Below are 14,098 nucleotides of genomic sequence, written 5' to 3'. Positions count from 1 at the left end.
GTGTATAAGGGCATAAGTGTTACGTGGAACTTACACCCCTTTACACCTGCGCTGCCAGAGACTTGTACCCTTTTTCACTAGGGCCACAGAATTATACCAGTGCCTAGTTAATAAATGTGACAGTCCGAATCAAAAGGGATCTTATGGCGGTCGGCGCTTACACTATTACTAGCGGCGCATCAATACTAATGCGGTACTACACGACGTAAGCGCCAACCGCCATAAGGTCCCTTTTGATTTGGACTGTCACAAATTATAACCATCGACTTTTTCTGGTAAAATAAGATCAAAAACAAACCCATAAATAAACAAAAATACAAAACAGTCTATACACAACTCTATAGTTAAAATAGGTATTAAGAATATGTGGTTTTAAACGTAGGCAAATATTGCTACTATACAAACAACGCACAAATAGTAAAATTGCTATCACCGACATTGTACAGCAACACATTTTACTGGCCAATAATAGACCCTATCTGTATGCAATAAGTGTTCCGGATGACTTATCGCATCCAGTTTGTAACGGACTACGTAGGTCACTAGATAAGTTTTTCAATAGATAAATATGAAACAAAGAGGTGGCGGGAAGAGATTTACTTACTTACTTTTTAAATTTACTAATTAAAAATAGATTTAAACTTTTAAATTGTCGGCGTGGGCTTAAGACGATTTACGAAATTGAATATTTTAAGTATACAACATTTCATACAATGTGTGAATATATTTTTAATAAGTACATTTTAAAAGATTGTCTATGGATAGGTATAGTTTTAAAAATAAATGTGATGGCCACCTCTTTAGACTTAAATCGACCGGGATATAAACCGTGATTCGTGTTTTTTCGACCAAAAACGTCACTTTTGACACTGACAGATCTGGGAGCTGATTTTTTAATTTCGAGCGCTCGAATTCGTCACTCAAAAATCTGTGGAACACGGCGAATTGAGCCGTCAGATTTTTGACGCGAGGCGTAAATGTGATGTTTTTGTTCCGATGTAGCCCACAAGATGGCAGATCCTACTATGCACAAGAAAACACGTGACGTGTACATGTGCATGTTTATGGTTCCGATTCAGGCCACAAGATGGCAGACCCTCTAACGCGCACGGATTTTAGAAATACGAGCAATAGAAATTGGGAATCCAGTGGTATTGACCAATCCTTTTCAATTATATTAGTAGAATTGAAATGCCTAGTAGTGGAGATAAATTGGAATTACACGAAATCGAGCACTCGAAAATCAAAATTCGGCCCCCAGCTCCATAACTAATCCATTTTTAATTCTTTACGATTTATTATACATCAGCCTGGTAAAAGTTCGTCCCTATCCGTCATTTATAAAGAGACAATTTATCAGAGGATTTATTTCCTAATTTCATTTGTACTTTTACTTAGCCTTAGGTATAATATACACATAAATAACATATAGGTTTCACAGACAATTAATACAATGATTTAACTTCACCACATAATTCTTCAAAATTAGGTAACTTCCATTTACCCAATTCTTTTTCCAAATCCGTCGCACTGACTGTATCAAAATACTCAGGATCTGAAACAAAAATGAATAGTTGACCGAGCGAGCGAAAGTCTCCGGTTTAACTTCAACAAGATCACTATCGTATGTAGTGTTGGTTAAGACTTGAGTCCTTTGAGTCCTCTGCCTTAAGACTCGACTCAGTTTCTCACTCTTATAATTAAGACGAAACTCGAATTCTTTTGAACTTATTAGAGACTCGAGTCTTTTTTAGAGACTTGAGTCCTTTTCGGAGAACTTGTATTTTTTTTACAAATAACTTTTATCTTTATGTCAAATTCATTTAAATACATAACATAAATCATACAATAACGCCTATTTCCTTTACTGTTGTTTAGGTAAAACCTATAAAATTGTTGACTGAGTATTGGGAGACTCGAGTTATTTTGAGTTGCGCTTAGAAAAGACTCAATAAGGGACTCGACTCGGGACTTAAAAGACTCAGAAGTTTTTTAAGCTCAGAGTCTCGTAAAAACAAGTCGAGTTCTTCAATTTAGACTCAAAAGACTCGAGTTCCTAGCAACACTTTATCGTATGTCCCGCTATTTTCCTGTCCAGGTCGCATTTCTCACCCGATTCTATTGAAATGATGCCAGAAGGTTCTATAATATTTTATTTTTCGAGTCAGATTTTGGAAATTATCCAAAATGGCGGAGCCACAGTTGTTCGCCAGTTCTACAGCTCTCAAAGCCACTAGTTATTAAAAAAATATTAATTTATTACTCATTATGATATCATATAGGTACGTAAATATCATGAACTTTGTAATTCGATTATAATGCTTTAGTCATAAACCGCAGACCTAATTTTATTTATTGACCGCAGCGATAGTGAAGCAAATTTCGGTTTTCGCGGTACGCCCCCAGAATCTCACGAGTAAACCTACCTATAGTAGACATTTAATAAACATACCTAACCATTTTACCAATATAAACTATTTTACAATTTAAAAAAAAACGGAGATTGGTCTAAGGAGGTGGCAAAATTTTGAATTGTGAGTGCCTATGAAAGGTTGTTTTACCCTAGATCATTATGTCTACTTAATATGTTATTTTGACATCATGATAGGTATAATTATTCGTTAACAGTTATATCCTTTAAAATACTTTGTACCATAAAGTATAGATATACAAAGTTGGGTACAAAGTATAGAGAACATATCCAACGAAACGGTCAACGGACGGATCACTAGAAATGCTAAAAAATGTATACAAATATTATTAGATGCATAACGTAATAATTTATACAAAGTATGTTCTCACTGAAATATGTAAACGAAAAAACATTTTATGAAAGAAAGAATATACGGAAATGCAAGATTTAAGTATATTATATATATTGTTGATGAGCCATATTCTTTCTTTAAAATAGGGTACTTACTACCAAATTAAGGTAAATTGTTTCGTATATATTTGTAGCTATTTCCATTAAACTTCAGATAAGTTTTAAGATAAGATAATTACTTACTAAACACGGGAAACCATCCGCTCAGCTCCAAAACAGCAACATTGAACGACGTCAGCATTTTAACACCAGCAGTGCTCAATCTCGGCGTCACCAGTACCCTCACCACCTCTGTATCCTTACACCCTGGTACCTCATCGTTACAATTCGGTACCATATCGTTACACCTTGGTACCACATGCATACACCCTGGTATCACTTCCATACACCCTGATACCACAGGCTCCCCATCAGTAACTAATATGTTATGTCCTATAGACTTAGACACGAGATATTCAGTCAGTCTGAAGATGTCTTTAACTGCTTGGATTTTTCTTTCTTTCGTCACTTGGAAACAGAAGGCTGGTACGATGTTATTTATTATATAGAGGGGACCTTTTAGGTGGATGCATTTCTGAAACAAAATAAGAATTCATTATATACAACGCCTGTTATATACAACGCGCCATTGTAAACCTTATAGGAACGCACGAATAATATTACACAGTAAAGCTGGCTATACACATTAGGGTATGCCTGCGCAGTTTTGCCTGTACAGTTCAACTGCACAACGTAAAGCTGGTTAGGAAACTGCAGTCCAAAGCCACATACGCACCTTTTTACCTGTACAGTTGGCAAAACTACGCAGGCATACCCTAGTGTATGGCCAGCTTAACCGAGTGCGTCAGTTGACGTTTATGACTGATAGAATAACAAACGAAACTATGTAATAAAATCTTGCATGTCGACTTTAACCTACTTCTAATGCCTTCTATATCTAGTAAAAAAATTGTAATAGAGAAAGTAAAGTGTAAGAAAAAAACATGCCCATTAGTTTGACAACGAAGTAACTAATAAATAATCTGTGCTTTGACAATTTTGACATCCAAAACAGATGGCGCTGTAATGCGCCACATGTTTTGCAAGTGTTTTGCGTATGGAGTGTGGAATTAAGAGGAGTGGCATCTCTTATGGTAGAACTGATGCAAAAGTGTCCAGCTGTCAGCTATAAATAATAGTTCCAAATCTCTCCAGAGTAGCGCTAGAGTAGCTAAGAACCTAGGCGTTATTGACGGAGTGAATTGCGCTGTCTATGATTTGATTTTTTTGTTCAAGTACTCTAGGTATTGTAGTGCACCTATTTAAAGTTTTTTGATGACACTTTTTGGTACATGGAGATTTCGTTCCTTATTTCCACCTTCCGTAGTTTTGCGGTCGCTGAATTGTCAAACGTCAGCTTTTGACAATCAGAGTTACCACAAAATGTATCGAGCTGTACAGCGCCATCTCGTTTTGAAATCCGAAGCACGAAAGTGACTTAGATTTTACTCATCTTTCAATCAATGTATCTTTGTAATCCAGACAAAGTCCAAAAAAAACGCACAACATTTTATTATGAACTGGCTAGTGATGATTATGATGGAGATATTCGTACTAGCAAATCCCATGAGTATGAGTTCATATTATTATGATTCCTTTCGACGACTCAAATGATTTGAAGGCGTAATCTAAAATAAGCTATATCAACGTATATCAAAAAAAGAATTTATATACATTTATTTTAATAGGTAGTGTTGTGTGTAAACTCAAACATTACAATTAAATCTCAAATCATATTATCTCTGTAAAGCAAGTGCCTTAATTTATGAAATAGCAAAGTATATTCGTCAAGTTGCAAATACATTTTGATAGGGTACGGCCGCTTCTCCATCCATACAAACGTAGTCCCCATTTACCTCTCTAGATATTCACATTATGGAAAATATTTTTACATACGTATTTTGATGTAATATTAACCATAGCTATGCCCTACGTTTGACATTTTTAGTTTTTTTGATTTTTGTAAAAATTACAAGCGAAAAACAGATTTCTTGCACATTTTAAATGCTTCTAACTCTAATAACAATTAAAAATTCAAAAAAAAATTATAGCTATGGTTAATATACAACAAACTGTGTCAATATATTTTCAATAATGTTAGTATCCAAAGAGAAAATGAGGACTATGTTTGTATGAAAAGGCGATTTCGCGCGGGTCCCCCACTTTCTTCTTAACCCTTTCTGTACGGGGACTTGGAACGCCTAGCACCGCCTCAATACGGGCATGTCTTTGCGAGAGTCGGCGGTTAGACATATTTTCATTTACGTGTATTTTCTGAAATATAACAGCTGTGCTGTTGAAATTTTGTACACACATTAAAAACATTTTGCACTTTTGATAACTACTCACTTATTGCACTTATAATCACTAGTACTTTATATTTCACGCGTAATATCTCTCACTAAAAAAAGTATAAATGTAAGTTACTACAAGCGATTTTAACTATTGTTAGTTTTGTAAATCATAGTTTATGATATTTTGAATAGAACAAGGCCTTGGAATGATAATAATTATTAACAAAATGCAAAAAATATCAACCGTTTTAACGCAACATAAAAACACGACTGCCATTTGAATAAAATAGTGATGTGCACCTTTCGATACAGTTGTCGATATTTATCTGTACTGCTCAAGGGTAAAAAAAAAAGTGTAGCAGAGATCATTACTATTTTAATCTTAAGAACATATTATTATTGTTTATTACCATACACTGTAATATAATCCAATTTTATAACTTTTTTTTTATAATTATTCTATAAATCACGAAATTTACAACTATAACACTTGCAACTAGCCTAACTACTAAAACTCGATGAAATATAAAACAACACTATTTGCCGCCATATTGAGTTACTTTTTCTGCACTCGTGGAGTACGGGTGTCAACCCCAGTTGACAAAAAAAATGCGGGATTTTTAAATAAATATTTGTTTTAACGCCATCTACCAGAATGTTTTGCCATTTTTTTCTTTGAATCTATACTAATGCTACTACTAAATATCATCGTTATTACCAACATATAAGGTCTAAGTTAGTTGAAAAAAAAATTCAAACTTCGTCCTTGTTTCGATCAACTATAGTTGACACCCGTACTACAGTGATGATGCTTAATTGGCAACTCTGGTTGTCACCCGTACAGAAAGGGTTAAGGAACTGAAACTGAGTTTTATCAAAATCAGCGAGGTCTACTTACATCAGTTGCAACATGAAATGTATTCTTTTCATACATTAAGTGATAATGTAGATGGTTCACAGAAGCAAAAGCACAGAGACTGTTGAATCCAATTTTTAGATCACTGCAATTCAAATAAATAAGATTAAGAGGCTGTCAACACCCAATGTCCTTGAAATTGATGTTACTTAAACAGTTTTTTAAGAAAGACTATTTGTTTTAGTCAAGTAAGAAAAATATATGTTCAAATTAATTATATTTCAAAGACCGTGGTTGTACTCGATACATGATTGAACGAAATCGGCTCGATAGAAAATAATTGCAAAGATTGGTCTTAAAATCACAATTAAACGGTTTTATGTCTTTATTGTTTTGACTTATGGCTCTGCAATTAAAATCACAATTTCAAAACATTTATCTAAACCGCTGTTGAGTAAAATATTACACTAATAATCCACTTTTTTTTATTCAAATATTTTTCTTATTATTCCCAGGCCCTGTAACATGTGACAGTGCTATCTCATTTTTTCCGATACAAATAGACAGTGTGCGCGCTTTAGGTATTGACAGCCTCTTAATAAAACTTTTATACCTTGAAGTTGATTATATATTAAAACATTAGCTTAGTGTTACATCCTGATTTGCTGATCTTATTTTAGTTTAGTATAGACCTTAGTATGGCAGTCCAGTTATTAATAAGTTAGTTATTACTTTGCTAATTAATTGTTTTTTATTTTTTTTATGTCTTATAAACTCGTTAATTCGTAAAATGTTGAAATTTTATTAGATCATTTATACTAATGTATGGTTAATATTCAAACACATTATTTTCAGTTCATTTGTTGTTCTTAAATAAACTGAATAAAACATCATGTACAATATAACAATACAATACAATCATATTGCACAACCTCAAAATAACATTTTCAGAGACACACGTAATATGAGTATATAAAGACAGCACCTACTCTTAATACATATAAATAAATATTTGTATTTGTATATGTACTTTCCTAGATTACTTGCCTAAACTCACCAATCCTGCGCCAAGAACTTGACTTCTAAAACGAGTCTTATGCTGTCTTCAGTCACAACTTGAGGCTGACATTTGTTGACCGATGGGCACAGCAGAGTGTGGTACCGGGATATGGGACTCACATTTACTAGAAACAAGTGTGCATCTGTACCTAAAAATATTATCCAAGCAATTATTATGTGATTAGTTGGTTCACATTTGATTATAATTTTTTATTTATTTTAAATACAAGAAAAATCTGTTATGACAGACCAATTTCATATTTGAATAACTTGAATAATACTTAGATTTTATCCTAAAAATGTGTGAGTGTTGTGGAACACTCGGTTGGAACGAACTGAACGAAGATGCATTGATAAACATGTTATATTTTATATATTAATAAATAGATCAAATAATACACTTCTGTGGTTTGAACTTGGATCGTCACTGTTACTGTAGCTGTTTGCCAACAGCGCCACTATGGGATATACACAAGCCAGTGAAATTAGGCTACTTATTCTCGAGAAAGAATTAAAATCACAAAGGGTTGAGACGGGTTTCATGACAAAAAACTTTAAACTTTCTTGCGCCTAGCCAATGGTCCGTTAAGGAACTTTGTTACAAAAATTGTCATAAAAAATATTAATGATATAACTAGAATTATATTTTAATACTAAACTATTATATTGCTCAAGCTTTATTAAAAGTACCTCCATACCCTTTAGACAGGACAAAGAGAAACAGAAAAATTAGAATTTTGTTACTAATTTAAGTATTATGTCAATTAAAAGGTCAGCAATACTTACTATTGTTTTCATGCATAGTAAACAAATGTTCCTTTGAAGATGTCTTGTTGAAGTTAAACTCATTAGGGTTATAGGGCTTGTGGATACTGTCTATGTACTCTGGCTCTCTTCTCTTGAATCCACGGTCTGGATTCAACTAAAAAATAATGTTGACAATAAATAAATTTGTAATTAGAAAAAAAAATTGTATTATATGTATAAGTGACGACAGATAACACACAGGATAAGCTAATCCATTGAGGGTAGAAATTTGATATATATATTTTCTTCAAATTTTGTAGAGCTCCACTAGTAAAAGAATTTAAAAAATTCAATCCCTCAGGGTGCGAGTCGCGGGTGGTCGTTAGTAACTTATAAACTAAACATGAAAAAATATAACACAAACGGTTACCAGAAGTATGTATCTATTATCCACAATTCTTTCTTTCATTTTGTTAACTTTGTAGCGAAAAACATCAGGTTGATCGTGAATTTCGTCCCATTTAGTTTTAAGCAGCTGTTTGAAGCGGCTGCTGTCGATATTTTTAATCTCTTGTGCAGTCTCTGAATAATTTGATGGGATTGTGATAGTAAACATAATTACTTAGTTAAACAAACGTAAGTATTTAAACTTGCGAAAAAAATATGCAGTAGATATTTACAAAGTTTACACCGAACACCAATTCAATGTGACACTGACATGTGACCAATGACCGAAATAAAATGTCAGTGTCAATGTCAAACTCAGCCGTGCAGCCACAGAGTATGCAAAACAAAGAACGTAACTAAAGCTCATAGATAGCCAGTGAGGGACGCATACGCAATGTGCCAAATTAAGAACACGTTTTAAACTTCCTGACAAGATACCAAAAACAACCTACGTAATTTGGTCGGGTTATTTGTTGCCCACCATAAGCCATACAAAATTTGACGGTGGGGAATAAAAAAAAATGAAACTGTGACAAGGACAAACAATCATAGCGCTTTCTCTGCTACTCCTACTGAAATTTCCATAAGAGCATCTCGTTCGGTCATCTCATCATCTGCCGGCTCTACCATTTCATCTCTATACTTATTGTACCTCTATGCTACAGCCGGTCAAACAACTTTATCAGTAGAAAAAGGCGCGAAATTCAAATTTTCTATAGGGACGGGAAATGGCTTGACGGTTTATAATTATCTTATCTCGTAACAGGAACAATCTCGAGGGCTTGAAAATGAATTTTATAGTCAGGCAAACACATTATAGTCATCCCTTTCTTTTGGTTGCTAGTACTAGTGTAAGGATAAAACGGTATGAGTCTCTCTGTCATGTTCGAAATGAAACAGCCCTGGGCCAAACTATACCTATTATTTAAAAATAAAATAACGATACAGATTTGATTAATGAATTATAAATTTAACGGCCAAACTGCTAAACTCGAAAATGCAGAGGATAGTATAGAATTTATGCAAGATTTGAAACATTCGTGTCTTTTACATAATGAAAGGGAGCATTAAAATAAATATAACATTTCATTACAAATAATCAGACTTTAATGTATTTGGATTCAATGGGTTATTCGCATCATAGAGCAATAATATTTCCATAATTTTATTAGACATCGTAGCAGCGTCATAAGAATTCATTTGAGAAAGTTTTCTATTTACTGCTCTGCCTATTTTTCCATTTCTAGAATTGTCTAGACCGAAGGCGTCATTTTGGACTCCTTTGAATACAGTAACTAACTTATTTGCTATAGCTGTGCAGTTAGTGTTTGTAGTGGAACTATCTGAGGCAGCATTATTGTCATCACTACTCCATCCATCTTCTTTTGTGGAAACTACACTGTTATCCTGAAAAGCAGACACTAATGATTAAACAGTTTTAGAAATGCTATAAAAGATGCAGTGCTAAAACACACTGAAATAATTGATAACAATTTCCTTACTACCTATACCTCTCATGTCGCATGATGGTTCCTATGACAGCAAGGCACAGAATGGGTTTTTTCTTCATACAAAAAATACTGATATTAATGACATTCTTTTTCGTTGTTTGGTTTATTATTTCCTTTTTAATGGGGCAATAAGTTGTTACCTATATTCCTGATTTAGTCCTACATAAAGAGCATAAAATAATCTAAAATATTGGGCTATTTTGGGGTTTAAAAAAAACTAGTTCCGAGCCCAGTATGACATCAAAGGGTTCAAAGTTATCTTAGGCTATGTACGCACAGACATAAAAGAAACAGAGGTAGGTAATTTAAAAGATGGTCCGATGAAATAGAAGACATGGCTGGAAGGACTAAAACATGGACCAGATTATTGCAAAATAAGGAAGAGTGGAGGAGATTGGGGGAGGCCTTTGCCCAAAGAATTGGTTATCGTAGATTAAGGAAAACTATAGATATAGTATAAAAATCTATTTCTCATATGAGACTATTAAAAAAAAATGTCCGCACAGACAGGCAGCTTGCTTAGCGAGTCACCTAGCAAGTACCTTAGTATTACGAACATTCTAGTATTTTCGCGACCAGCTGCACTGCGCCCTTGTTGGCGTCTAGCTAGTTGCTTAGCATGTATCGAAATAAATAAAGTTTGTTTTTGTCAGCTATGTTTGCACAGAATGCAAGCCACAAGACACTAGGTGCTAAGTAAGCCGCCTGGATGTGTGGATGTAGCCTTGCTGTACCACTTACAAATATTCCAATTATTCTTACTTTTTTCTCATCAACAACATCCTCAAATTCTTCGGCAATACTAGTAGATGTATCAGCCTTAGCTCTCCTGTTGACTTTCATTAAGAACTGACAGGGCTCCCATAGAGGCCAGTTGACTTTATACTCCTGAAATGTAAAATTTATGATTTTTAAACATATTACTGGATTGGATGAGGATGATGTACATGGACACAATCATGAGCATGAGCACGGGCATGACAATGAGCATGAGTATGAACTTGATTTCCTCATATGTGACATGAAAAGCAGTATGTATCACATGGTAGCATAATTATTTCCACACTTAAATTCCGTGACAGGTTTCTTTCACAAACAAAAAAATCTGTAAGTGTTGTGGAACACTCGGAACGAAATTAAGAGAGGGTTTCTTAATTTAGTTCCGAGTGTTCCACAACACTCATTGATTTTTTTCTTAGTGACTTTACAACACTACATTATCATAAGCAAGAGTTTAAAAAAAATGATTTGGTATGTACAACACAAGCTCTTTCAAATGATACCCTACGTAGTAGTTAGGGGTAATACTTGACAGCAAATTGAATTGGAGTAATCACTTAAACGGCAAAATTGACAAAGCCACGGTCGTATTCTGGCAATGTCGTAGAATGGTGGGTAGAACCTGGGGGCTAACCCCCAAGATCACTCTATGGCTTTACCAGGCAGTCATACGACCAATAATAAGCTACGGTGCAATAGTTTGGTGGCCACGCACCAAACTATCCACAGTTGAAGCTAAACTACAACGACTCCAGAGGTTGGCCTGTTTGGCGACTACGGGCTGCATGAGGACAACACCAACCGCGGCCCTGGAAGCTTTACTGGGCCTGCCGCCGCTGCACCTCTTTATACAACAGGAAGCGCTAGCTTCGGCGGTACGTCTCAAAAAATCGAATCTCTGGAGACCACCCAGGGTACCACACACCGAGATCCTCTACGAGGCGATAGGTAAGGAACCGCTAATAGAAGCGGTGACTGACAGGATACCCAGGCAATACATCTTCGACAAGAAATACAAGATACAGTTACACGAAGAACCTCGTGAAGGACTTAACCCGAGAGAGCTGAGAATCTTCACGGATGGATCAAAGACAAGGTCAGGCACTGGCGCGGGAGTATTCTCAGAGGACCTAAACATACATATCTCAACACCACTAGGCGCCCACAACACAGTCTTCCAGGCGGAATGTATGGGCATTATAATGGCAGCACACGCAATCGTCTCAAGGAAAGTAGAGGACTACCCCATCCGCATACTCTCTGACAGTCGGTCAGTACTGCAAGCTCTGCAAAGTTATACTTTGACCTCAGGGCTAATCTACGAATGCCACAAGGCTCTGTCAGAGGTAAGCACCACCACCAGCGTAACTCTGCAGTGGATTAAGGGACACAGCAACTCGCGAGGGAACGATGCAGCCGACATATTGGCGAGAGGTGGCTCGGAACTGAGGGTGGCAGGACCGGAGCCAATCATACCTCTGCCTTATGCCTGGCTCCGGAACATGCTGAGACGCAACACCAAGGTAAAACACCAACAGTACTGGTCTAACCTAGGCACGTGCAGGCAGGCGAAGGAGGCCCTCCCGACAATCGACCCCGGTTTGTCGAGGAGGCTGAGACAGCTGAAGAGGCCACAGCTCCGGCTTTTGACTGGGGCCATAACCGGCCACGCCCCACTAAACAAACACCTATTAACCCTACGTGTTACAGATAGCCCCCTCTGCAGAGCGTGCATGGAGGAGGAGGAGACAGCCGCCCACGTCATTCTTGAATGCCCAGGGGTGGCAGAATACCGGGCACAATACCTCGGTTCCCCGGGGTCTCTCCCAGAAGTCGTCGGCAACATCAAGGGTCTGCTAGGCTTCCTGGTAGAGTTGGGTTGGCAGGAGTAGTGCCGTCAACCCACCATCACGCAAAATAGGCGCGAATTGCGACGTCGAGTTGCGGAAACCCAGCCCGCGAATACGAATAACGAATAACGAAATACCCTACGTAGTAACTAGACTGAAAATTTGCCCTTCCGTCATATTGGAAATTACCCACAGAGAATAAATATAAAACACCTTCAATGTGGCTGTTAGCGTAATTCTCGTCATAAATGGACAGAGTTACACCATAAGGGGTCTTTATTAGAAATAGAAATAGAAATAGAAATCTTTATTGCGAAACCATGGTACATAATAGATGTTATATTAGAGTGTGAAAACACATGGCACCCTGTTAGGGCATTGCAAATAATCTTACATCTAGGTATTCTAGTTTCTATCATGTAATGTTCTTAATTAAATATAAACAACATTGTCTAAACTTATTAAAGAATGAACTAAGAATTAAATAGTCGTACCTAAATTAACATTTCAGTACACAAGGTGTTAATTATTACCTTTCTGGTATGGAACCCTAAAAATAACTTTACGTATGGTTCAGTATCATCATCATCGTCATTCATTTGCTCTTTTTCTTTTTACATATTTGCACAAATATTATGCCTATTTCATCAGAGTAAGAAACGACACTTCACTGTTCATTATGTTTGAACAAATTGGGAAATATTTCGATTTTCATAGCACTCAGGTCAATAATATAGTGTTAAATCGTAAATATTTTATCAGAAATAGTCGGGATAAAGGAGAGGGTAGGCCCTCAGATCTAAGGAAGAAACAAACTGTAAAGACTTGCCTCTCCATCACCTTTCATCCGACTGGCGGTAATTTTGCGCACATAATTAGCAAAAGTAGACCGAATATTCGTCCAGCGGTCTTTCACAGCCTGTCCTGTGAATTCATTGCCGTATTTCTCTGCAAATTCTGCATAAGTTTTGTCCCTGTACTCCACGGAAGTATATTTGGGATGCTTCGGGTTCCAGATGTTCGGTTTACTCTGTATGTATTTTACTAATTTGAGGTTCATCTTTCGGGTCCAGAAGACCTTCTCTTTGGCAAAATCAGATATCATTTGTATTTGTAATTGAATAAAAACGGAAGTAAACAAACTGCATATCGTCCAAATGATTGTCTGTTGATTTGACATTGACAATTGAATTGACAGCATTGACATAACAGATAAAAAAAATAAGTGGTCGAGCCTATTTTAAAACTGCTACTACGTCCTTTAATGTAAGTGTGGTTATTCATATTTGTATTATTTTAAATATATTAAAATGGTTATTAAGTAAATTAATTCAATTCAAATTTATTCCTTACACAAATACTTTCATTGACTATACATATTTTCATTTCTAGGTAGCTCAACTAGACTTGAACGATTTCAATGACGTCACAAGTTCAAATGTTTCCCGCCATACCGCTGTGTTTAAAAATAAAAGTGTAAAAATAAAAATTATACATTAGAGTCGGACCACGCTAAGTTTTCATGCCAAGTGCTACGTCAATTTTGGAATCTTTCTCCTCGTGGGACCTCGTGGTTAAATTTTGGAATCTTTCGTTAGCTCGGGTATCTATATTAGCACGAGCGGCTAAACAACAACTTTGCCCCCTTTTAAAACAAATAACTATTATTCCCACATACCATCTTTTACTTA

General features: G+C 36.0%; 2 protein-coding genes across 3 annotated transcripts; both read right to left on the bottom strand.

Moving 5' to 3' along the window:
* Positions 1-322: 322 nt before the first annotated feature.
* LOC133525115 (GDP-D-glucose phosphorylase 1) lies at positions 323-8,899 on the bottom strand. Of its 2 annotated transcripts, none has more exons than XM_061861372.1 (6): positions 8,250-8,899; positions 7,859-7,994; positions 7,071-7,197; positions 6,056-6,158; positions 3,008-3,398; positions 323-1,555 (listed from the first exon to the last, which is right to left on the bottom strand). In XM_061861372.1, exons 1-6 carry the CDS (start codon positions 8,433-8,435, stop codon positions 1,446-1,448), a joined length of 1,053 nt encoding a protein of 350 aa, XP_061717356.1. In that variant the 5' UTR covers positions 8,436-8,899; the 3' UTR covers positions 323-1,445. The 2 variants fall into 2 exon arrangements, with proteins under 2 accessions (XP_061717356.1, XP_061717355.1); XM_061861371.1 differs by having other exon boundaries at positions 7,071-7,221; positions 8,250-8,895.
* Positions 8,900-9,350: 451 nt separating this feature from the next.
* LOC133525116 (uncharacterized) lies at positions 9,351-14,078 on the bottom strand. Its single transcript, XM_061861373.1, has 3 exons — positions 13,237-14,078; positions 10,540-10,665; positions 9,351-9,673 (listed from the first exon to the last, which is right to left on the bottom strand). The coding sequence occupies exons 1-3, from the start codon at positions 13,612-13,614 to the stop codon at positions 9,356-9,358; spliced, it is 822 nt and encodes a 273-aa protein (XP_061717357.1). The 5' UTR covers positions 13,615-14,078; the 3' UTR covers positions 9,351-9,355.
* Positions 14,079-14,098: the final 20 nt, after the last annotated feature.

The sequence above is a fragment of the Cydia pomonella genome, chromosome 14, assembly GCF_033807575.1.
Source record: "Cydia pomonella isolate Wapato2018A chromosome 14, ilCydPomo1, whole genome shotgun sequence".
NCBI lineage: Eukaryota > Metazoa > Arthropoda > Insecta > Lepidoptera > Tortricidae > Cydia > Cydia pomonella.
Note: the sequence above shows the minus strand (reverse complement) of the source record. Positions and strands in the feature narration are given on the sequence as shown.